We start from the raw sequence: 26,233 nt of genomic DNA, 5'->3' as shown, positions 1-26,233 counted from the left end.
CCGGAGGTACGGAAGGTAATGCGCTCGGGGATGCAGATGCTTGGACAACTAAGCTCTTGGGTAGGGTGTGGGGAGAGGAAAATGGGGTCGCCCGGGGCCGGGAGATGGTGTCGGGCCACGTTCCTATCCACAGGAACCACTGTAATGGGCCTGGACCAGGTGCCTAAAAGAACGTCTGAAAGTGTGTCATTGAAGGCCAGCATCCGCTCCGCAGAGGAAGCCGGCGGCCGAAGCACTTCTGTCAGGAGGTTAGTCCTGACGGCCACTGTAGGGAGCTCACCACTGAATAAGTACCACCCTCCTCCGTAGCCACAGTAGAAGGAGACAGTGCGCCAGGTTCTGGAGAAAAATCCAGTCCACCTGCGTCCTCCGTAACCTGCTGGGCAGGCAGAAAAGCAGGACGATGGAGAAAGGGATAGAAATTCCCCCATCGGCATTGGAATGGGCGTCGATCGACACCGGTCCGGCACCGTCTCCATGTCGGGGTGGAAGCCGGGGACGACATCGGCCAGAAGGCCGGCCAGCGGCTGTGCCGTAGACATCAACTGAGGTCGTACCAGGTCAACAGACGTCGACGGTGATCTGGAGCAGTCGATGACATCAGGGCCGGAGCCGACGACGAAGAAGGGCGAGGACCCCCAGTCGAACCAACGGGGCCCAACGGGCCAAAGAGGCTGACAGGAAGTCCTGCAGCTGGGCTTACTTTCATATACCCGTCCTGCCGACCCACCGGGAAAGGTGGGTAGGCCTTCGGCAGCTGCGTAGGCTCCGCCAGAGCCGCGGGGGCAGCAACACCCTCAGCCACGTCACACGACAGGCTAGGCGAAGAGCGACTGCGCTTCTTCGACTTCTCGTTCTTAGTCTTACCTGACCCCGTGTGCGAAGACTTTGTCGAACGGTGATGGCGGCTCCGCGACCGGTCCCTCGACCTCCCACGGGACCAGGACCTTGAACGGCACGGAGCAGACTGCCGGGCCTCAAGCAACTATCGGGACCGCTCCCGCAAAGTTTTCGGAGGCATGGCCCAGCATTCGGGGCATGACGTGGGGTCATGGTCGCGCCCCAGGCAGTAGAGACACTCGCGGCGCGGGTCCGTCACCGACATCATGCGGGGACAAACTTTGCAAGGTTTAAAACCGGGCATCCCTACAGCACCAGGAGTCGAAAGACTCAAAAAAGACAGAGACAAAAGTCCCAAAAACTCAGTCAAAAATTGACTGGGGGTAATGCTCTCTCCGAATCAGCGCTTGCTGGCGCGGAAAAAGAAAGAACTGACAATAGCGAGCGAGGGCGGCGTCTAAGTAGCTGCCGCGACGTCATCCCGGCGATCACGACGCCTACGACAGACGCAGAGCCGCACGACACCACCTTCCGACGCGCAGGGGTACTGCTGATGAAAACTTTCCGGATACAGTCTGATGCCTGGGGGTAATTCTAAGGTAAGGAATCTATCACTAACGTGTCTCTTTCAGATTATTCAAATAATAACAAAACAATGTGGTAAACCTTTATTTGTTCAAGGATTACTGATTAAATGCATCCGGTATCAAGATGCTACAAAAGTAGAAAACCAAACATTTTCATACCTGCAAAAGTGAAGTCCGAGTATTCCTGAAGGCTAATATACTTTCTCCACTTAATTTTCCCACAGACCAAACTATTTCAAACCATATTGGTTCTCCTTCCCATATAAAATCATGAACATCATCTTCAACATTAGCAACCTCATCATCACACCCAGGGTTAGTGATAGTAGATGATCTCACTAAAGTATCAAGCAGTGTTCCTTAATGCAGAACAGAATAATGCGGGACAATATAGAATATTGTCTCACATGAAAATATTTGCCAGTTAGAAACCGTTCTCCCCCAAGCCCACCACAAGAATTGAGAATAATCATCACACACAGCTGCTATGGATATAAATTGTTGCAACTGCCTTTATTTCATCATATAAAACTGATTAATAAGTAAAAGTGCAATTTAGGGAACAACGAAACTGTAAGCGGACTCAGGAGACATGTAGCCCCCTTAAGGTGGGGCTTGTGTTCTCTCTATATAGAGATCAGAGTGAAGTATGACCTTGTCATTTGGGTGAGAGGTCGGTCAACTTGTAGGTTTTGAGGTCTGTGTGCTAGACAGATTCTGCCCTTTCAATCACCAAGTCAATATCCTCCATCTGAAGGGAAGGTTTGAAGTTTTGTGAAAATCTGTTTAAGTCTTCCATTTCTTACAGGATGCACATCAAAAGCTGTTATATTGAGATCTAGTTCTCAAGTTGTCAATATTTCAACAAAAGTGTTGCATCTCTCCAATCTGTAGGCAATGAGTGGGTAATGAACAATCATTTTCAAGCCCGCCGATTCTTATTTCATGGTCTTCAATCAGTTTGTCCTGCTGCACTATCATACGATGAAAACATTTTATCTCCTTCTTAGAGGATTTTCAATTGTGAACTTAAATTCTGAATGTCACTTAGGAAAACATCATTAATCCCAGGGTGCTAACATATCTGTACCGCCACAAACATTCCTGGCTAAAACGGTGTTAAACTCCCTCCTACTTCAGCTTAAAATAGGGTAGATCTTTAGTATACTATATTGTTCTGCAAGAGTGGGTTTTTGAGTTCATAATCATTCTCAAACTGTTTACCTAGCTGGAAGGGTTTGGGGATGTGCAAAGTTCTTTTCGCAAGATAGTGGATGGGTAATAGATGCACCATTCCCACATTCTAGTATCTCAGGTTCTGAAGTATGTAACTTGAAATGTAGTTTACATGAAAACTCAACAGCTTGGTTTCACTGGCTTATGACACAGGAATTGAGAGAGTCATCAGGTTTTGTAGCATTTGGGTGTCATTGGTGCAATGCCAGCACTTCAGGTTAAAGGAGGGGACGGGAGCAGTTGGAGGACTATGGTATAGTGCAAAAATGGGAGGGACAATGGTGAAACCTTGAAGGACTCCAGATTTGGAGAGAGGAAAGCTGGTGAGGGGAAAAGGGAAGTGATATGATCAGTTTATCTGTTGGATAGGAAGGAGGGAATCCAGTCCAGCATAATGAAATGCACTTGTATGTCTGAGTCTCTGTAGCACTAGGGTGATTAACAAAATCAAAGGCTGAGGAAGTACGAAGAAATAAGTGAAGCAAATTAATATGAATCAATGGTGGTCTTGATGAGTCAAGTAGCAATCTAATAGTACTCCTTGTGGCAACCATTAGGAAGCTGGTCTGATAGTCATAAATGAGACTGTTTATTTTGATGACTGCTTTGAATGGTCAAAGACAAATCTTTTCAAGAGTTTACATGCGAATGGGCACTGCATATGGGACGATAAATAGAAGAATCAATGTCTACCCATTAGCTAGAAAGGAACAGACCTCCAATGATGCAGGTCTTCTGAAATTTAGCCAGGCCATACATAAATTGTTCTTGTGTCTGCAACTGGATGATATTTTTAAGCAGTTGTAGGCATAATTCGTAGATGACTATTTCCCTAAATTTTTAATTTCATAATAAATAATGCCAATAGATTACAAAACCACAATGCTTTTTTCATAGAAAGGCTATATTGCAAAGTCTCTGCTTACCTTCTTGCGATGGCATCACTACAAGGCCCATACCTTGTTTCTGCAGACCTAATGTTAAAGCTGGGTTAATGGAGGAAGATGCTGAAGAGGCTTCATCAAAGGAGTCAGAGGTTGCATGGTCCCCATCACCAAGTGACTGTTCCAAAGATCGCTTATGGCTTTCATGGTCTTCTGTTGGTGTATCCATCAGAACATCTTCAAGCTCCTTTTGAAGCTGTTGTTCACTGCCGTTTCCCACAATCTAAACATTCATTCCAAAACATAAAAGATGTTCATTAATTGGTTCTAAAAATAACACATTCAACAGGATTAATGCGCTGTATTATTTCGATGAATGATCTGTCGTTGATATTGCATTAATTAAAGCTCTACACAGAATTATTGTGTGATAAATGCCCACCTCCAAAGTTACATGTCCTAAGTCGAAGACTTAGGACAGCAAAAAAGTGTCTGCCCCATGAGAAAGTCATCTATAACCTCATTCCTTACTGGGAGCAGATGTTTAGAAAAATAGCATCTGTTACCACGCATGCCAAACCCACACGTGGCTTAACAGTGCAGTCAAAACCACAACTGTGTCGTTACCACGAGTTCCTTTACAACGACTTGCTTTGGGGAAGCGCTGGACTTTTCAATAGTTTAAATTACTATTCCAACTCCAGTCGGTGTATCAGTAGAGAAGGTGTTGGACTTAAAATCCAACACTAGTCCAACACTGCATTCCCTAAAGCAAGTGTTGTAATGACTTACGCTGTAATAGAACTCGTGGTAACGTCGCAGTTGTGGTACTGACTGCGTTATAAAGGCACTGCATTGTAAAGACACTATGTTGTAATGCATGCGTTGTAATAGATGTTTCTCGTTTAGAAAATACATCTTACAAAATGAGGGATATTGTTTAACCATCATACTAAATGAATTAACACTGTGATGACCCCAGACCCTGTAACTGCACTATTGGGATGTAGCAAAATGTACCTAGTGCATATCTCCGCCTTCTCTCCACGGCACTGGCAATAGGAAAGAGGGAGATCGATCTGAGATGGGGAAGTGCTAGGTCACCCACCTCTAGAAAACATGAGCAGGTGTGAGAGCATATGAGAAGACTACGCCAACCTACAATCACTCGCATCACACCTTAAAGATGCTTACGCGCCCTTCCGTATGTATCTTAGTGCTCTGGAGCAAAGAGCGGACACCTAACTGCTAACTCCCACCTTCTGTTTTTCGCTTCCCACTCACCCAGTTTATGTACACCAGTACTCCACACTGTCTCCCGCATGTATAGAATCCACTTCTGCAATGTTCTGGTAGTATGTAACTACTTGCTATGTATTTAATGCTGTGTGAGAATACTATTATTGGCATGACCAACTAATATTGTGCATTGTTGAATGCATTTCCTATTGTTTTATATTCAAAATTCAATAAAGACAATTAAAAAAAAAAATAACTATCTTAGTAAACTATGTTGGCAAACGGGCATGTGTGTGATGCAATAGAAAAATCACTTTGGAATGAGCCAAACATCAGCAGCGGGGAAGAAAACCTTAGACATCAATTTGCCTGGTGGCCCAATATAGTACATCATCTCATAGTTATGAAAAACAGGCTTTGGGTGCCAATTTACACGCTAATTAGGAGTAAGCATGTGGTCAGCACAGCCTCAGCACCAAGCTAATTGCTCTGACAGAAAATAGTAGTCTGTAGTGTTAAGCGGTCTGTAAAACATTTCTAGAGCTGTAAATAGACATTAGGCAGAAATCATGACAAGATACAATAAAAGCGGAGTTAAGCTGATATGAGCTTTCATCCTCTCGGTTGAGGGGGGGGGGCGCAATGAATTAAGCACCATTACATTGGGTTTAGTAGCACCTGTAATTTAAAGTCCATTAGCATGACAAAATTGCTGTAGTATAGGCTAGGTATAAAACTAGATATTTTTAAACCGTTGTATGGTTGCTGTTCATTCCTAATAACGACGACTTTGAGGAGTGAAGCACCATTTTTTAGAGATGGTCCTTCAGAAAGAGGAATTTACATACTTGACATTGCAACCAACTTACATATTTTTGTAAAGCACTTCAGTGTGTGGGAGGACTCATCGAATGTACAATAGCAGAAACTGCCCTCAAGAGAGCCATGGACAAGCAACATTGTGCTTCTACTGTGCCATAGCATCTGCAGGAATAGGAGGTATGGTGTGGATTAAGACTACTTAAGAATAGAAGTGCTGCAGGACTAAACAGACCATTGTACATCAGCAAACTCACGACTGAATAGTTGTGCTGCTCTAATTTGGAATGCATTACAATGTACTAATGTTGCATTAAACAATGCTTCAGGGTTTTATTTAGAGTGCTACAATACTCACATAAAAGGGGTAGTGACTTTGCAGACTATCCGAAACTAAAAAACAGACAAAGCAAAAAAACAAAATTGTTGCAAAGTATTGATGAAGATTTGAAGAGCCTTGACCAAATTTATATTGGCATCACATTGAGACATGCTTCTCTAAAACTAGAACTCGGTTATCTGGTGTGTACCCTTAACATGTGCAGGATCTCTATGAAAATAAGACTCCAGCAGAATGTTACTATGCCAATGGAGCTTATGGGGCAAAGTGATCTCAGATTAATACAGGCTCTGTGGGTTGTTGCCTAAGCCAAAATGGCAGAAGTGTGAATCTGCTGCTCCACTTAGATAGTGGGTCTGGTCGGACCTCCCGTCGCATTCTACAAGTCATCGAAGGTGAATTTGGGTTCTACAAGTGATAGCGGAGCAGCAATAATTGGCTGCCCGAATCTATTGAGGGGGGAGGGGGGGGAGGGGGGGGGGGGCTCCGTGTATTTGTAGTAATGGCAGAACACACTCCCGCATGGATAGAAACAGTAACGGATCGTTGGAAATACGACCGAGGTAAGGCGTTTTAGATCGGGAAACAGGGGCAGATGGTATCAGAATTTAACACCAGTAGTACCGACTCGGGCACCTTGGCGGCAATATGTACTCTGAGCTGGAGTAAGGATGGAGCGTTTTTTAAAAATACCCTTCCGCTCCTTCCTGCGTCTTTGTTTACTTCGAAAATATGTGATCTTCTGTGGAAAGAGACACCTATCTGCATTCACTCCCCTGAGCTGACACACAGCACTTCCGTTTAGAAAAAATTGAAATGGTTACTATTGAGGACACCGCCTAATTAACTACCGAGCTGACACACATCACTTACGTTAAAGAAATTCAAATGGTTACTATTGAGGACATCGCTTAATGAACTACTTTCTGGTAACTGCTGGGATGTGTAGCTTCTTGTCGGTAATGCTGCAAGCAACATGCTTGGAATCAAAACGGGGTTACGTTGTCTGCTGTGTCAAATGTATCAATCAGAGTGGGGCTAGGGCACTTGCGCTCCTCCCTGCGTTTTTTGCTTATTTTGAATGAATGTTATTTTGTGTGGTGAGAGACATCTATCTGCACCCACTCCCTTTAGCCGATACATTACGCTTTTCGTAAAGGAAGTTGAATGGTTACTATTGAGGATATCCTTTTATGAACGGTGTTCTGGTGACTGCTGGGATATGTAGTTCCTTGCTAGCGATGCTATAAGTTACTTGCATGGAATCAGAACGGGGTCATGTTAACTGTTGCCTCATATGTACAAATCCGAGTGAGGCCAGGGCATTTGCTGTTTGAAATGGATGGTGTCCTTTATAATCATTGGTGATGTCTAAGGCACAATTATTTTTGCTGAAAACCTTGTTTTCTAACATGGGATACTATATTTATTAACAGGATATGGAGGTTTAAGTGTAATACACTTAATTCTTTGAATTATTGGACGTATAGAGAACATAAAAGGTACGATCTTCAATATACATCTTTTTTTTAGATAGAGTAAAAAAACATATATATTTTCTGATAATCTTAGATACGTGGACTGGTTCTTGGGTGTGGGATAGTCCCACCTTCTGGCTTATAAAATGAGGAATCAAATATATATTTTTTTTTATCTAAATGTATTGGGCGGGATTGTCTCAGTCTCAGTCTCAAAAAACTTTATTCGATTCAGAACAAAGGAATCATAAAAGTCAAACAATTTCATTTACAAACATTATTTCAAAATCATTTTTTAAAAAGGCATTCTTACAATTATAACACTAAACTGTTAAAATTCATTAGCTAAAATAATCACAAATAAAACCCCATAGCGGTTACTTCCAATCAAATTAAATGATTTCATTGGTTCTTCATGCCAGGGCATACATTAAAGTGCCGGTCAAAACAAATAGAGAATCAGAAAATCACGATGCAATGATATACAATATAGATAATCAAGGGTCAACTTCATGGTGCCCGATTTAGCCGTAACGTTTCCTGATCAAAAGTGACATCCGTATAAAATTTAGCATTGCATAGCAAACACCAGGTGAAGATAGGGATAGTAAATGATCATAGCCCTCTTCATAATGGCATGGTTGCTTTTCCTTAAGGATCGGCTTAATAAACCTGATTCTCGGGTCCTTATATAGGGAACAGAAAAGAACAATGTGCATCGTGCTTTGGCTATCTTTGTCATTACAAGGACAGGGTGGCAGTCTCTCACACCAACCCCCCTGTTTAGGAAACGCAAAGAGAAAATGCAGGGTGTGTAACCTAAACCTTGTCAAGTAGAATCGCCATTGCACATGGTTTGTAAAAGATAAATAAAACTGGTGCAGCAAAGTAGCCTTAGGGGCATAAGGGCTAACCAGGGAATTCACAAACGGTGATTTCCAATAAGTTGTTTTAATTACAGCTTTGATGTTTCCCTGTATATTTTCGGGGTTGTCAAATATGTCACCCAGGCCTAATTTATGAAACATTTCATTTACATAAGATAGCCAGGGGATCTGTTTCATGTTTGCCAACTTTAAACAATCCCGGAGGATATCTCTAGTAAGCTGTAAGTCCTCCGATTGCCATATTTTGCCCCATAACAATAAAGGGGAAAGGCGAATGGTGTCACTCACGTAACTTAGACCTAATTCGTTGTGGACAAATCTGTTTGAGGAGCCTGATGGAGTAGCCAATACACGCTTTAAAAATTTATTCTCCATAATCTGTAGTGAGTCAGGGCTTTCAATCCCCCAAACTCCTGCCCCATAAGTAGCAACCGACAAACATTTAGCTTTATACAAAGTTTTTAAATGTGTGACAGGTTTTTGTCCTAGTTTGCCACAGAAACGGAACAGACTCTCTATAGAGCGACTAGCACTTTGAACTCGGGTCTGCATTAACGGGGCCCAACTTAGTTTGTAGTTAAAAAGGTTACCCAGATAATTAAAGTTTTCAACCTTTTCAATGGTAGAGTTGTTAACTACAAACTTTCTAGTCTTAGTGCCCTTTGGGCCACAGACCATGGCGAAGGATTTGGCAAAGTTAACCTTAAGGTCTAGGTCCAACATGAATTTGTGGAAGGCATCAAGACAGTGCTGCATACTGTTTCCTGTGAGTGTCATAAGTACCGTATCGTCGGCGTAAGAAAGCATTGGAATGCTCCTGCCGTTGACCTTTGGAAAGTCATAACAATTATCCAACAGATATTTTTCCAGGCCATTGGTGTACACAAGAAACAGAAAAGGAGCTAATATGCATCCTTGTCGGACGCCCTCAGTTGAGAGGATAGACTTAGTTTTCTCTCCCCCTGGCCCAAACCTTATGGCTACAGTAGTTGATTCATGGAGTCTACGGAGCAAGGTGACCAAGGGTTCCTCGAAGCCCATGACCTCCATCATTTGCCACAACTTGCTCCGACACACTTAATTCTTTGAATTATTGGACGTATAGAGAACATAAAAGGTACGATCTTCAATATACATCTTTTTTTTAGATAGAGTAAAAAAACATATATATTTTCTGATAATCTTAGATACGTGGACTGGTTCTTGGGTGTGGGATAGTCCCACCTTCTGGCTTATAAAATGAGGAATCAAATATATATTTTTTTTTATCTAAATGTATTGGGCGGGATTGTCATAATTCAGATCTATTGACAGTGCATGCATGATTTTCTGTAACAAGAATATAGCGAAATAGCAATTATTAGGGGACATTCGAAGTTATACATATTTTATCAATCTTTTGTACACTCAGTGTATACAGTAATGACGTAAGCTTAGAAACCTTTGGTCTCAATTTTTGTATACTGTTCAAACTATGGTGGGATGATAAGAAGCTCAGGGATTCCACTCCTGTCAGATTATCACAGTCTTTAGCTAAAAAAAAAAGTGTGCTTCTCCACAATATGACCCATTAGATTGTATAGTGATCGCCTGTCGTATCTATGTCTTTCTGAACTTCCATACTGTCATACATAGCAATGCCATATTATCTTTCCTTTGATATAGTGTTACTGTGTCCTTTCGGAAGAATTCTGCTAATTTAATAACATGGATCCTTGAAATTGTGTAGTATAATGAATACTGCCACAACGTATTTCATGGTAAGATCTGTTGTATACTACTGCCGACGCTTTTTAGACTAGGTCTATTTATACACTTGTTTATTTATATATTTAGTGTTACTTTTGGCCTTTTCTTGGGAAGCACTGTTTTACCTATACAATAGTCATGTATGATGCTCATGATTACAACGATGCAATTGTAAAATATTCAGTTCTAATGTAGATACAAGCTAGGACAGTGATCACAATTTTCACCATCAGGCTTTCCTAAATTCCTTTGAATTTATTGCTAACCGGCATCATAGATAATATATACGAATGATGCGATATAGAAATGGTGCTGTTTTGTAGTTGTCAATGTTATTGTTAATGTAATGTTTATATGGTGTCCCCCTTTTTCTCTTTTTTCCTTTGATGTTTACATATAGGTCTGTGGGTTTGCAAGTCCTGTGTCGTGAGATTTTAATGCAATATTTATGTTGTTTTGTCATGTTTACAGCCCTGATGAAGTTCCTGATAAGGGAATGAAACGCGTTGGCTGGACGGTTTTATAACAGATGATCTTTGCAAAATTGGAATAAAGAATTCACTTTTCTACTTATATTTGCTTCTTGAACTCTTTGAGCTGCACACCCCCCCATCTAACAAAAAATGATAGCGGAGCCTGATAGAGACGACAGTCTGGGGATACAATGCCTTTCATCACCAGGAGCATACATCACAGTGAGTGCAGTGCATCTCCAAGATGATGACCGCAATTAAATCCACAGAGCATTAGGACAACAAACGCTACAGACCCAGCCACAGCAGCGGTGAGACTGTTCTGTTTGTCAGTGGGCCAACCTGGGGTTTTGTAGGAAGCTGGCTCTGTATATACTATACCAAAGTAAGGTATAGTGTGCACAGAGTCCAGTGGATCCCCAGAGGTTTTACAGTGGTTAAAGTAGAGAATACCTTACTCTTTTGTGGTGGTGCAGTTGAGCAGTCAGGCTCATCAGAGGGCTGTGTTAAGCATTTGAGGTACACACTCAGGCAGTGGTTTGTAGACATGGCCCACAGAGATGTGTATCATGTCAACTCTTCAGTTTTAGCTGCACCTAAGCACAGTCTGCAAGGACAGTGTGTATGTGTTAGGTGAGAGGTCTCTTAGGGTGGCATAATACATGCTGCAGCCCTTGGAGACCCTCTTTGCTCACAATGCCTTTGGTACAAGGGACTTGTATGTTAGCCAGAGTTGTGCCAATTGTGGAAGCAACGGTACGGTTTAGGGGAAAGAACACAGGTACTGGGGCCTGGTTAGCAGAGACCCAGTACACACTCAGTCAAAGTTGCATTAGATACCAGGCAAACAGTGAGGGAGTAATACAACAGAATCCCATTTTACTACAGGTATGGACAGAGATCAGTGAGGGGCCATAACGTTTCAAATGGAATGTTACTAAGCTAATCATAGAATGAGAAGAAACATGTTATATATAGTGTGAGAAAGTGCCCTCTTTCTTGCATGCCCCCACTTTTTGCTGAATTGCTGATGTACTTTGACTGAGTGTGCCCTGGGCTCCTGACAATCAGATACCCAGGGCCTGTGTTCCTTCCCTAAAACTACATTGAAGCCTAAACCCAATTGGCATCTCTGGCCACATGTCAGCCCCTGGTAAATGGTACCATAGGTACCCAGGGCACTGTGACCAGAGATGGCCCCTAAGGGCTGCAGCACTTACTGTGCCACCCTTAGAGGCCCTGCAAAACCAAGAGTCGACATGGCACACATCCCTGTGTACCATGCCCACAAACCACTGCCCTGGAATACATCAGTCACCCCTCTAGCTGGGTTCCCTATGCCAGTGGGGAGGGTGCAGGTGCAGGAGCCCTGTACCCCTACAGTGCCCAGGTCCATTCCTGGGCCCTGTAAGTGCAGTGCTGCCATTAAGAGTATATGGTGCTGGGAGGTTGTCATTACGAACTCCACAGCACCATAATCACACTACACTGAAGACTGGGATGTTTGGTATTAAACTTCTCAGCACATTAAACCCACACTGATGCCAGTGTGGGATTTAATGTAAAATGCACCACAGAGGGCATCTTTAAGATGCCCCCAGAAAAACCAGACATGTTTCTGGACACCTGGGTCGAGAGCTTGCTGCTCTCGGGGGCCCGAAACAATGCACATCCTGGGACGAGGTGCCAAGCCTCCTCCCCCAGAATGGGCAGGGTTCACAAAGGAGAAGCTTCAAAGGCCTACCGCCTTTGTGAGCTTCTCCAGACCATTTGCGGTTTTCAGCAACTGGTCCCCACTGGTTCTACCCCCCACTTTGGGCGGGAGAACCGGCGGGAAAAACAAGTGACGAAGAGAGGTGTGCCCACCTCTGCCAACTCCACCCCTAAGGTGGGGGAGGCGAGGTGAAGCACAACCTTGAGTCCCCGCCATCTTGAGGCTGGGGTGACCCAGCCAACTAGGGACAGGCTCCTGCCCCCCTCCCACTGGAGAGTGGCAGAATAGGGGTTGTACCCACCCCAGGGAAGGGACCCATTGGTCCCTGCCCTTTACCTACCTGCAACGCCCCTAAATTTAGTATTTAGGGGCTCCCTGAACCTTCCTTCCTCAAATCCAGCAACAACAAGAAAAGAAGAAGGACGAGAAGCCATGCAGAGCTAACAAGAGGACAACGCCCACTGACTTGACCCCAGCCCTACAGGCCTGTCTCTCCTTGAACCTGCTCCTTCAAAACTCCGGTAGTGTCCAGCGGCCAGCAACCTCAAAAACCCCGGAGGATCTGCGTGCATTCACTTTCCAAACTGCATCTCCTGTGAACACCGACGTGTTTGAACTGCAGCTTCTGGCGCCAGCCAGAAACCAAAAATCCAGCGCACTCTGCACCCGCCAACCCCGGCCTGTGTTTGAGTGAACAAACACCACGAGGAGGTCCCCCCGGCGATCTTGACCAGAGATCCGGCGACCCCTGACCTGCCTCAAGCCTCCAGACGACACCTGCAGCCTCAATCCAGGAGACCCCCACCGCGACCAGAGCGGGTAAGAAAATCAGACGTCCAAAGGTACCCCTGCACCAGACGTCCCACGGCCTTGTGTGCTCAACCCAGTGGTGCCTAACCATCCCTCTACATCCCAACTTACCCCCTCGAAGTGGTGGTCACTCCTGGAAGATCTACGTCCCCGAGCCTGCAGTGTTTTTGTCCTGGAGAATCTCCATTGAACTCAACAGGGCACCCAACCTCAAAACTGCACCCTGCATCCAGCTGCCCTAGCGCCGCTGAGGGTGCCCATTTGGTGCTAACTTGGTCCCCCATGTGCCCTGAGCTTAACCCTAGGAGCTTTGCTCCCACAACCCTGTGACCTGCTTGTCAGCAGCCACCAACCGGAGCCCCCCCTATCCTCCATAGGAGAACATTGGGCCTCAACACTCTGCACCTGGCCGCCCTAGTGCCACTGGGGGTGCAACAACAGTGCATCACTGACCCTGGGAGACCCTCCTGTTAAAATCTGGTTTGCGATGTCAACATAATCGGCGCCATCTTGTCCCCTCCCAGGCTCGCACGCTCCCTCAAGCAGTAGCCATTTTCGAAAGCGCCATGGCCCCTCTGCCCCTCCCCTCCCCTCCCCTCCCCCGCCGACCACCAACGCGTTCCCTAGGCGCAGCAAAACATCCCCCCACGCGCCAGTCGCCCCCGCTCCCTCATACATAGGCCATGAACCCTCTCTTCCTGCGCGGCCCTGCCATGAAACCACATCCCGCACCTGGCCAACACCTCCTTTTATCCCTTACATGGTCATACATCCTTTCGGTAACCCCTTCCTCCACGCCAGATCGTCCGAACTGATCCCAGGCCATCACCTAGCCCCGCGGACGCAGTTTTATTGCCCCTACTGTAAAGGAAACACCCCACATCAAAGGGATTACAGTAGATCAAGGCCCCCCACCCCCTGAGACCCGACCAGTCGCACACACCCCCGGGAATTGGCGGAATGTCCAGCTGTGTGATAGCCATCTCCTACTGTGTGTGGGGTGGGGACTTCCACTGTAGATATGAGTGGGAACGAGCTTGAAGTGGGGATTGAGGATGTTCTTTAATGTATCAAAGCGATCTCAAGAATGTGCCATGTACGATAAACCTGCAATAAAGTCATAAACCTGTGTATAAGAGGCCAGGCCTCAGAGATGTGGTTAGAGCACCTCGTGACGATACCTTGCTGTCTGATCTGATGTGTTCTCCTCCGGAGAGAATAAACCTTGGTTTCCTGCCTTCCAGTCTCCGGCGCCTGCCTCTTTGTTGGTTAATTATCGAATGGTATAAGAGGCGATTACTGCCGGGCAATACTCAAAAGGATATCGACTGCAACTGCCGCTACCATTTAACAATTGGCGTCCCAAGCGTGGGGCCCATCAGCGACACGTGGATCCAGTGGGAGAGGTCCCGACGACAGAGTGAACGACTGCAACGATCGGAAAGAGCTCCTACCCGATAGACCCTCGTCTGGCAGCCGATCATCCGAACTTCACTGGTTCCGAACCGACCTCTCTCGAGTGATCTACGGTCCTGACTGGGAACCATCAGGAGTGCCGCGGCAAATACGGAGAGTAGAGGACGATCGGGCGCTGGAGGCGGAAGACGAGAAACTGTCCATGCGGTCCGGGTAAGGTCGTGAAACACGACAAATTGCGAAACGATTGATTGATTGATTGATTGAAAATACTAGTATTGCTTATTGATTGTTCTCTTTGAGATATTCGCTGTCTACAAACGGGGAGGAGTAGAAATACTCTCTCTTCCTTTGCAGATAGTGAAGGGTAGGTAACGCAGACTTTTGTCCCCATTGTAACCCGTCGTGCCTATTTTTATCTCCCCCCTGATTGATTGTCCGAATATTGATTGTTTTGAAGAATAGTGCTCTTTGAGATATTCTCTGTTTGCAAATAACGTAGAATAGAAATATTCTGTCTAGTCTTTGCAAATAGTGAAGGGTAGGTAACGCAGACTTTTGTCCCCATTGTAACCCGTCGTGCCGATCTCTTTCTCACCATTGATTGATAGATTGTCTGAACACTGGTTGTTCGATATTGGTTCTTTGGAGGTATTCTCTGCTTACAAATAACGTGGAACAGAGATATTCTGTCTAGTCTTTGCAAGCAGTGAAAAGATAGGTAGTGCAGACTTTTGTCCCCGTTGTAACCAGTTATGCCTGTCTTCTCCCCACTGATTGGTAGTTGGTTCTGCCCGGACCGCTTATTAGAGGTGAACCATCCGGCTCCACTGGAAGGCACCCCTAATAAGGACATATTTACTAAATATGGATCAGTCGCTGTAGCCTACAACAAACTAGGGCATAAAAATCGCTATAGAGAAACAAAAATAATCGAGCGAGACCAGTAGACCACTGATGGGATCCTTTTGACCCTACAAAAATAAGAAACACTAGGAAATAGCCATTTGCGAAAAATATGAAACTAGGGGAAGGATCCAAGCTCACGGTTGAGATGGCCACGAGGTAGCTCGGCTCCATCGCTCTCGCTGCCTAAACATGTCTGCCCCAACACCCCGCCCAGTAAACACGACAAAATCCTGCACAAATGGAAGTCTGCTAATACCCACCATCGACGTTACCGAACTGGGTTAGATCGCGCACACTTGGGCTAGGTCGTTTTCAGATTACGCAGCAACATCCTTGTGCTCGTTGCCAGATTGCAAATATGTACAACACTCCAACAAAGTAGTAGGATTAAAACATTTTAATAACTTATAGGTATAACAACATTCCGACAGGGTGAACACGTTAAAACACGTTTAACAACTATTTACATGACAGCCTGCCGCAACCTCCATCCCAAAGCATTCACGTCCGCGTGACACAGTCCTCACCCTCCTTCCTCGAAGTAGCAACATTGGCTTGTTTTGGGCGGTCCTTTTAGTCGGCTTTGGGCTATAAAAGACATGCAAAATCCATCGGCCTGTAGGGCGGCATCAGTGGCGGACGGTTGTGCGAATAGGCCGGAGGCTACACGCAGCGCTGGGACCCTGGCGGCGCCGAGGAGGAGTCTAGCGGGTTTTTGTACTGGTCTTGCCATTCTCTTCTGCTGCACAGATCGACAACGAAGGGTGCCCTGGCGGGGGGGGAAGCGACGCGAACGGGCCTCCCCCGCCTCCCCAGGTGGAGGCTCACCAGCTGAGAAGGCACCCCTGCCGTTTCACTCGCCGGCCAGCTGAGTAGCCGCCCCTGCACTCACCAGCCAGCTGCAGCAGGGGAACCATTTACGTCTCGCCTATCGGACAACCACCCAGGCGCGGGTTCCTTTCTGCACCAAGATTGCCGTCAGCGTTCGACGCAAGAAGTGGGCCCCCGCAGCCAAGTGGTCGGAGGGACCCACCCCGGTGGCTGTAACGAAGAGCTGCTGCTGCTGCTGCCACTGGACTCTCGAAATGGCGGTCGGCTCTTCAGATTCAGGCCTGGTCCACTAAAAGATGGCTCTGGGCTACCTTGGAACTCGGAAGCTTGCCTGCTCGGGCATGGGCCACACCCTTGAAAACGCCCTCTCAGCTTTGCAGATTCTGCTGGAGTCATTGGCCTTCGACTCCTGTGGACTTCCGGTGGGGGCAACCGCCGCTATTGCTTGATCATTCCACATTAACTTGTCTTTGCCCCAGGCGGCAGCCATCTTGCCTCCTTTTGATGCCCTGAGAGAGACTGATTCAAGGCGTCGGCAGCGAGACCTGCCTGCTGTCCCGCCCTGAGAATGGATCATGGCATTGCTGCGAGACCGTGGTGACGCCATGCTGACGCAAGCTTCTGTTTGATTTATCAGGAGACACTGTAGCCTAGCCGCTCGGATCAGTTCCGGTGGAACCTCAACATGACCCGGTAGGAACAAAAACTGTGCTTCCCCACCCCCGAATCACGATTCATGCTGTCTGTTCTTTCCGTTGGCTTTAACGAAAGTTCTCGAACTGCCGAAAGGGATTCTGGTCTGGCAGCTAGTTAGTGGAAGGACTTAGACCGTACGCTGGACCCGCCCGACCTCGCCCCAAAATGGCGCTGATGTAGGAGGGGCCTACAACTCCTTATGGCGTTTCGGTTACTTGACATTTATGTTGAAAGGATATGTATGCGATGTTTTCACACATGATGGGCGGAGGGACGGGGACTGATCGGGCATACGAACAACCTTATTGATGCTGGCCTTCCCACTTTTATTATCATTTTTATTTTTTTCGTGTTAAGGTAGTGTTGCTCATGATACTCGACGCCTCTCACACCGTGGCCGGCCTGTACGGTTGTAGGCCCGTATTTGTATACTGACATTGTTTTCAATAAAGGGTTTTTGAGGGAATTACGGAATCAGCGTCATAACAAATCATCTAGGTTGGTAAAGGTTTTGAATAATGACTGTTACTCCCAAGCAATAGAAAGCAGATAATGCAGACCCTTTTCTTTTTTTGCCTGAATTTTAGATTGATTAAATTTGTACCCATCACACCTGTCTTTTTCCAGAGTTGTTAGAGAATGGTTGACTATAGCTTAAGGTATCTGCCGAACGCAAGGTACGGTACCTCGCCCCATAATATGCGACCGATTGAGAAACAAATGCACAACGAAGGAACCCGAATTTAGGAGACGAATAAAATGGAGCATCCTTGTATAATCGAGAGGAAGGATATAGTAGGTCTGTGGTATTACCCGCTCCTGCAGCTAGCCTGGTACGTGGTAAGTAGAACTTTTTCGTGTCTACGCGCGCTAACGTACTTTGAATGCTGCACACCCCCCCCCCCCCTTTTCTTTTTTTCTCTATAGGTCACATCGGAGTTCCGACTGAAGAATGGAGTGGACATGGACCGCACCGTGCTCAATGTAGGGAAAAACATAGACAAACGTTGTGGGATGGTGCGTGAAGTGCAGACCACCACTGAGAACGTGAAAAACTGTATGGTATGACTGTGCGTATGTGCCCTGATTGTACGGTATGAATGTGTATGCATTACATATGCTTGGGTCGCTGGAAGAGAACGTCATCGTATGACTGAAGTGCTTGTCTATCGATCAAAATGAGGGGAGTAAAAAGTCCGACACCCCCCCCAAAATGAATTACGGAAAATACTGAAAATACTCAGCATGCATAGGAAAGAGGACAGGAAAGGAGAGGTCCCCATACTCAACGAAGCTCTGTGTCTTCGTCTTAAGTTTCTGCGCTTGATGTATGTACTGTTACGCCCTATCCGGTATTTGTGTGTACGTGAACGCCGAATTTATGTTTCTCCCCCGCTTGTGTTTTCCTACGTAGAACTGACCCGTGCTACTCCATGTTGTGTGTACACCAAGTAGCCTATTATCGTACACGTCTCTCTCTCTCTCTCTCTCTCTTTTTATGTCGTACGTATACGAAATAGCCTACTTGATGCACACGTCTCCCTCTCTCTCTCTCTCTCTCTCTCTCTCTCTCTCTCTCTCTCTCTCTCTCTCACTCTCTCTCTCCCTCGCTGAAGGCTCTCTTGCCCTCTTTCTTTTTGAATAAATTAACAACACTATACCTCCTCAGTATGTGTATAATTGGCCTAAAACACGACAGTGTTCGAACAAATTGACAGAAGCAAAACGACCGTATTTTACCACATTACTACCTCTCCTTTCTGTAAAATGTTGAACTTAACTGGCTAAGAAAGAAAGGACAGGTAAGACGACAGATGTCTCCCAATCTGGCCCTCATCACGGGGACTATATGTCAGTGGTTTTCGTTTTAGAGCTCTAACGACACCACCTCCACCGCTCAGAATCGCCCCGCCCAATTGCTCAGAACTGGAACGTCTAAGCACCCAGTCCTCCCAGAATAGCCCCAGTTCTGTACTAGCCGTCCCAGGGTATTTTGAACAATACAGCTGATGACTTTATTTTCTGAAGATACATCGCCTAAACTGATGAGGGTTACCTATTGTCTCCAGCAAGAAAAATGTTTAGCTTGTGTCCTTCCCCGAAATAGATATTTGTGAACCCATAACAGTAGCACCTCGCACTTCTTCATAAACTTAGCAGTCCTCGAAGAAAAATATGAATTAACAGAGCTTGTGTTAGAAGAACGAGTCTCTACCGGAGAAGCCGGTTCGAATTTTGATAGACCAGAAAGTTGACAGATGTCAGGCCTCTTGCCACGATTATAAGGTACAGGAATCGACACCTAGCAGGCCAGACGATGGAAATTTGCAGGAACACCCACAAAACCTGCACCACAGCAAATGATTAATAAGTTAGTAACATACACCGACATAAGAGTTAATAGACATCCATCATAGAGCGACCGATAAAACCTTTTCCCCGACTACTCGGTGGTTGGAAGAGAGAATGAAGTGTGTAAATGTCTTCCCTGCCAGCTCTCTAAGATTTTGTTTCTTGTACTCATTCAAAGATAACATGCGGTCATCGGAAGAGGGGTCGGACGTGACGCACAGCCTGGCTGCGGATCATGGAACATCTATGGCATCGACCAAGGGGGAGCCACGAAGCAAAAGGATGCGGGACGAGGCACCATTCTCAGCATGGAGAGCGATAGAACGAAGGGCTATCCCGAAGCCCCCTGCTCGCTGATCAGCTCGTGCCTGAAGTCCCAACCCGTCGAGCCCGATTGATGGGCCCAGTGCTGAAAGATTCTGCTCCCTTTGGCCCACTTTTGATCCGATCCCACTCCACCCCCTCTTCCCTCGGCCTCCCAAAGCACCCCCATTTTTGAACTTGACTTGACAAAAGAAGAATGAGAAGCGGGTACTCCGTCTCAAGGTACCTATGATAAGACCAGTCAAGGGACAGGACAGAACAGGACTGTGATCCAAGAGCAAAGAATGGTCACACCCTACAACGCGGAAGCCTGGATTTGAGCTGGACCTTAGCTCCACCGCCGGTGCTCAACAGTGCCAACGAAAGAAGAAACCCCCTCCCTCCCTGACTGTAACTCATGTTGAGTTGTATTCCTCTCCCAACCACTTTTGAATTGACTATCTTCCAATCAAGTTTCCAAGGTCCTTTATCGGTCACTTCCAACTACACACTAATATCTAAGAAACATTAGCTTGGTATAAAATGACAATTGTATAGCATCAGCCGTACACATGACTATGCTGATTAGTTTGATCCACACAAAATTCTAGACCTTGAGTAATGTGCGTAATATTCCTTGTCTTGCCGGACCACCTCTTACGGTATCGAATTTGTATTCAAGCGAGCTTCCCTCCACCTATCTCCGGGTCTGACATATGACGCAGCTGATGTAATTTTGTATACGCTACCTCCTCGCCTGTCACATCAACCACATGTAACTATGTACAATTGTGTCAGATTGTTCCTGTCTGTCCTAAAACTCTGTACTTTTAAAACAGGAACGCATGAAAGCATTTACGATATTATGGCTAAGAGGTTAACGAAGGTGAATGTCGGCTAGACAAGCTGGCTAGATATGTTGAAAAGGGAGGACTGTTAAAATCTGGTTTGCGATGTCAACATAATCGGCGCCATCTTGTCCCCTCCCAGGCTCGCACGCTCCCTCAAGCAGTAGCCATTTTCGAAAGCGCCATGGCCCCTCTGCCCCTCCCCCGCCGACCACCAACGCGTTCCCTAGGCGCTGCAAAACATCCCACACGCGCCGGTCGCCCCCGCTCCCTCATACATAGGCCATGAACCCTCTCCTTCTGCGCGGCCCTGCCATGAAACCACATCCCGCACCTGGCCAACACCTCCTTTTATCCCTTACATGGTCATACATCCTTTCGGTAACCCCTTCCTCCACGCCTGATCGTCCGAAGTGATCCCAGGCCATCACCTAGCCCTGCTGACGCAGTTTTATTGCCCCTACTGTAAAGGAAACACCCCACATCAAAGGGATTACAGTAGATCAAGGCCCCCCCCCACCCCCTGAGACCCGACCAGTCGCACACACCCCCGGGAATTGGCGGAATGTCCAGCTGTGTGATAGCCATCTCCTACTGTGTGTGGGGTGGGGACTTCCACTGTAGATATGTGTGGGAACGAGCTTGAAGTGGGGATTCTGAGGATGTTTGTATCAAAGCGATCTCAAGAATGTGCCATGTATGATAAACCTGCAATAAAGTCATAAACCTGTGTATAAGAGGCCAGGCCTCAGAGATGTGGTTAGAGAACCTCGTGACGATACCTTGCTGTCTGATCTGATGTGTTCTCCTCCGGAGAGAATAAACCTTGGTTTCCTGCCTTCCAGTCTCCGGCGCCTGCCTCTTTGTTGGTTACTTATCGAATGGTATAAGAGGCGATTACCGCCGGGCAATACTAAAAAGGTTATCGACTGCAACTGCCGCTACCATTTAACACTCCCCGAGTCTAACCCCAGAACCCTAACTCAAAAGACAGATTACTTACCTTGAAACCGAGAACTTATTTTTCCTCATAGGATAACTGACTTTTTTTCTCCCAAAAAGTTTCCAAGTGTCGACTTTTGAAAACTGCAAATGTTCCTTAAAAATCAGCCGATTAACCAAAACGCATTTTTTCAACTGTTTTCAGGAAATGTCCCAGTGCTGAATCCAGGATCTAGCACGGAGTATTAAAAAGTAACAATAACCTAACTTACCTGCTAAGTGAATTTCCTCCCATAGGATAACATTGGTTATTCTATGTGAAAAAGTTTCCAAGTGTCAACTTTTGAAATGCAATAACATTCCTTAAAAATCGTACCTTTCACCAAAATGCATTTACTCACCTGTTTTCAGGAAATGTCTAAGGGCTGAATCTAGGATCCAAGCGGTACAAAAGGGGGTGGTGATGGACGGAGCATCAGAACCAATCAAACACTCACACCCAGTCAACAGATCTGGGTTTGATCCATCACCGTTCTTTAGCCCACTCTGCCACCCCAGTTCAGACATGGCCATATGCAAATCAGTCAGACCCTGTGCCTCATGGGAACAGTCCAGCCCGAACTGCCAAGCCATGCCTTCCCTGGACCGGAAACAAGCTTCCTAGAACCGGTTTCTGGCATTTCAGCTTTCTTCAGCCAGGCTTGCTTGAATCCAGTGGCAAAGTGAGCAAGGGACTCACGTCTGAGCATACCCTGCCAACTTATGGCGAACAAAGCGGTACAAAAACGATGGATTTAGGCCCAGATCTCTGTACTGGGGTGAATGTATGACATTGTTCTGCATTCTGTCCATCAATAGCTCTTTTTGAATCTAGGATCCAGTCCTGTGGTTACAAAAGTAATCTGAAAAGTAATTAACTGCATTTTACTTAAAAAGCCCATTCAATTGAACGTACTATACCTGCAATGTGTTGCAAACTGCTTTCTTAAAACTAACCAAAATCAGTACAAGTTATACTGCAAATCTGAACTGTGTTCAAACAAGTAAAATTACTACTGCAAAGTATTTACATGCTTACCTGTACCAGGCTTGCTTGGTTCTAGAAATAAAACAGTATATTTTTTTATACAAAACAATTGGCCTAGAGTTCAGTTCTTGAGTTTGTGAGACCATTTGCTGACTGAGTGTGTACATCAAATGCTTTAAACGGTCCTCTGATACTGCCTTACTGCTCGACCAAGCTACCACTTTAACCCCTTCAGCGCGGCGCGGATTTCCGCGCCACGCTGAAGGTTCTGAGCGCGGGCGGGGCCATGACGGAACGGTTCCGTCATAAGCACAGCCCAACCGACGTGCATGACGGAACCGTTCCGTCATGCGCGTCGAAGGGGTTAAAGAGTAAGGTTCTATCCAACTTTAACCTCTGGAGACCCTTGGACTCTATACACACTGTACCTCACTTTGGTGCAGTATATATAGAGCCAATTTCTTACATATAGCACATCCCAGACTGCCACACAGTGCTCGGCCCTGCGGTTCCCTCTGAAACTGCATAGCAGCCCATTTGAAAGCATCCCACAGAACAGAGACAAAATCCTTACTGGGCAGGAACACCACAACCACCCTCTCAGAAGCTCCAGTGGTGGGGGCAATCACAGGCGTAAAAAAGCAGGGACTATGCTTTACCCCAAGAGGTCAGGTTATAGCAAGACTCTATACTCCGGATACCTCTTCACCTTGTAGTGCCACCCGCAAATCAAAATCGAGAACACACCTTCATCAGCATGGCAGCTAGCAGGAGCAGAAAAGATTGCATATATAACACAAGTATGGCGCTTCGGAAAAATATCACCATCGATGGTGTGATTACCACACTACTTCGGATAATGACACAGAATGTTCCCTAATTAGGGGGCATACCTTTTTACGATACAGGGTCCCTCACCCACTTGGGTGGCATGCTTCATCATTGGACCGGTTTCGTGTCAGGTGGAAGGTGCAATGCCAGACAGGCCTCTTTTTGGAGTTCCTTATCAGAGACCTTTTATCCAAAGTACAAGAAGCTGTTAAGGCCTAATGAACTGCCCCAAGCAAAAATGTGTCTTTTCATCCAGAGTCAATAGATTGGTCAAAAAGACATCAGGTGGTTAAAATAATCTATGGCAATCATGGTTAAGAATTTCATTTTTTGTACTAAACTGTATTTTATTGGTTACAAGCAAAAAACCGAACAGTGTGTGTTGCAATTTAATGCATATTTTCAAGTAAAATATATGATAGAGGCAGCTGCAATCAAATAGTATACAGTGTCCGTGAGCAGGATTATCCACTTGTCCGATGACAATTTAAGCCATGGATACATAGAATCAAGGCAACAAGCAGACCACTATACAAGGAAACACCATTACACACTTGGTCATCAGAATGATTTCAAGTGCATTTGGTCTATTCTCAATCAATCCTCCGCCTCGGAGCAACTCTGAGGATGTATCCCGGTCATCCTGAAACATACCCAGCAATTGGGCCCACAGCATTATGGCCTCAGCTACCCCCTCATCTGTGCACAATATTCTCATGTGTGGTTTCTCTGCCACCTCCCATTCCAACAGGTCTCGTAACAAATGTGTCAATAGTGGGCTCCTCACCCACCCAATAGCCACCAGTCTCTTTGCCAACAATAAGGCCAACTAGGCCAGTTTATAAGGGATCTTGCGTCGATTTGGTCGCACCACCACTCCCAATAGACAGGCGAGCTGCGCCACGGAATTCAACCTGTGCACAGTCCCACACTAGGTGTACGAAAGTGGCCAGACCTCCCTGCATCGCGCACATGTAGCTCTGCTTGTAGGGTCTATTTTATTGAGGCTATATGGAAAGACGCAAGTAAGATACAGGAAATACAAATGAAGGAGCTTAAACTGGTTATAGGACACGGTACGAACAAGGCCTGACAAACTCCCAATCTGAATCGGAGATGGGTGTACCCAAATCTCTCTCCCACGCCACACATGCAGGAAATTGTTGAAGTTGCATATCACTCCTAAGGGCTTTGCAATAGTAGGTAATTAAGTGGCGTCCCTCTCCCAACCCAAAAAGGCAGTCTAGGACCCCAGAGGGCCAGGGCGCCACTGGAAAATCCGTCCAGAGCTCCTTCGTAACACTTTCCAACTTGTCGTAATGTACAAAAATGGGCTGGTCCTATCACAAAACTGCCCTGCGCATCCTGGAAAGAGATGAAGGTATACCCAGGGTAAATATCCCCAGCTTCCTGACGTCTCGCCCATTGCTCCATAGACATGGTGGTGTCAATGTTCCTAAAGCGAGCCAGATCCTACAATTTTAACTCCATACTGAAGGGGGCTCTACGAAGTACTCTTTGGAGCACCTTCTCCCATATTTACGTCATGTGTTTAAACAGATAAGGAACTGGGAGCTCCAACCTATCCCCCGCATCAACAACTGGGGCAGAGTGTTGCCTCCGAATTCAGTCCCCAGAAGCAGTTTCTCCCAATTATCTCACTCTGTGAGCCATCTAGCTGCATGCTGCAGGTGTGCAGCATAATAGTAGAACTGCTCATCTGGGACCGCCAATCCCCCATTCTCCAAGTCCTTCTTTAGTGTTGCAAGCGCCACCCTACAAGAGGAGAGTCACCAACAGGATACACAGCCTGTGGAAAAACCAATCCCTTAGCGTTAACAGAGTGCTGCACAAAGGTACAGGCAGCGGGTGAGGAAAGCCATGTTTGCGAACTGCTCTGTCCATCAACAAGAGAGGAAGCCTAACCCAAAATTTAATGGAGTTCTCCAAACCGGTCAGCACCCAATCTACGTTCTGGCATTGATGCTGGGCCTCAGTTTGTGTAACCCAAATCTCGAAGATTCGGAATCCAACCAATTCCCATCGGATTTACACATCCTGCAGCTGTTCCCACTGATTCCCAATAAGACCACCCAAAAGTAACATTAGTGACTTGTGGACATTGATCCCAAGACCAAAAACCTCACCAAAGGCAGCCAATAACTACATGAGGATTGGAACAGACTATCCGGGCAAGCGAGTGCACATATACCAATGAGCCATCCGCATATATCACAACAATGTGGGTAGGCCCCCCCCCCTCCCCATGATCCCCCAGGGTTCAGCACCATATGCAGTAACAGCGCAAGAGGCTCAATTGCTAAAGCAAACAGTAGTGGTGAGAGCATCCCTGGCGAGTACGCCGCCCCAGTGGCCAGGTTTCAGAAAGTTCACACCACCCCGACAAGTATAGTGTACAGTAGTTGTATCCAAGCACAGAAGTTGGGTCCAAACCCCATGCCCTGCAGTACAGCCATTAAAAATGCCCACTCCACTGTATCAAACGCCTTTCCAAGATCTGGAGGAAACCAAGGCCTTCTCCCACTCCCCATCCAAAGTGTTGTGTAGAACATGGGCCAGCCTACAGTGGTTGCGAGTGGTGCTATGTGCCGACATGAAGCTGCATTGGTCCTCGTGGACCAGGTGTCCGACCACTCCACCAAGCCTCGTCACCAATATACCTCCTTCAAGTCGTCTACACACCCACAGACAGTACCTATGCATTCCCCTCCCCCGAACTACCGCTTTTATTGCCTCACACTCGATTGCCCTGGTGTCCATGGTCAGTTACGTTCTAGAGCAGTCCGCATATCCGCCCTACAGGTGACATCCGTGAGGAGATGCCCAGAACTCGTTCAACCTCCCGCCTCAAAGTCCGTAAAGTCGGGGAATGATCTGAGAAGAATCTGACCATATGCGCCACTGCGTCTCTCTGGGAATGATCAAACCATGCCACCAAGAGGCGGTCTAGTCGACTAAGTATTATTTGTCCGAGAGTGACACACATTTTCGACCGCCTGGG

General features: G+C 46.3%; 1 protein-coding gene across 2 annotated transcripts in view; it reads right to left on the bottom strand.

The window, feature by feature from the left end:
- Positions 1-26,233, bottom strand: part of RABGAP1 (RAB GTPase activating protein 1) — a 1,076,978-nt gene that overhangs the window by 981,442 nt on the left and 69,303 nt on the right. For both annotated transcript variants that reach the window (XM_085612417.1, XM_085612408.1), the window contains exon 4: positions 3,590-3,830. In XM_085612417.1, the coding sequence (XP_085468543.1) occupies positions 3,590-3,830 (241 nt within the window). The remainder of the gene's footprint in view (positions 1-3,589; positions 3,831-26,233) is intronic.

The sequence above is a fragment of the Triturus cristatus genome, chromosome 1_2, assembly GCF_964204655.1.
Source record: "Triturus cristatus chromosome 1_2, aTriCri1.1, whole genome shotgun sequence".
Lineage (NCBI taxonomy): Eukaryota > Metazoa > Chordata > Amphibia > Caudata > Salamandridae > Triturus > Triturus cristatus.
Note: the sequence above shows the minus strand (reverse complement) of the source record. Positions and strands in the feature narration are given on the sequence as shown.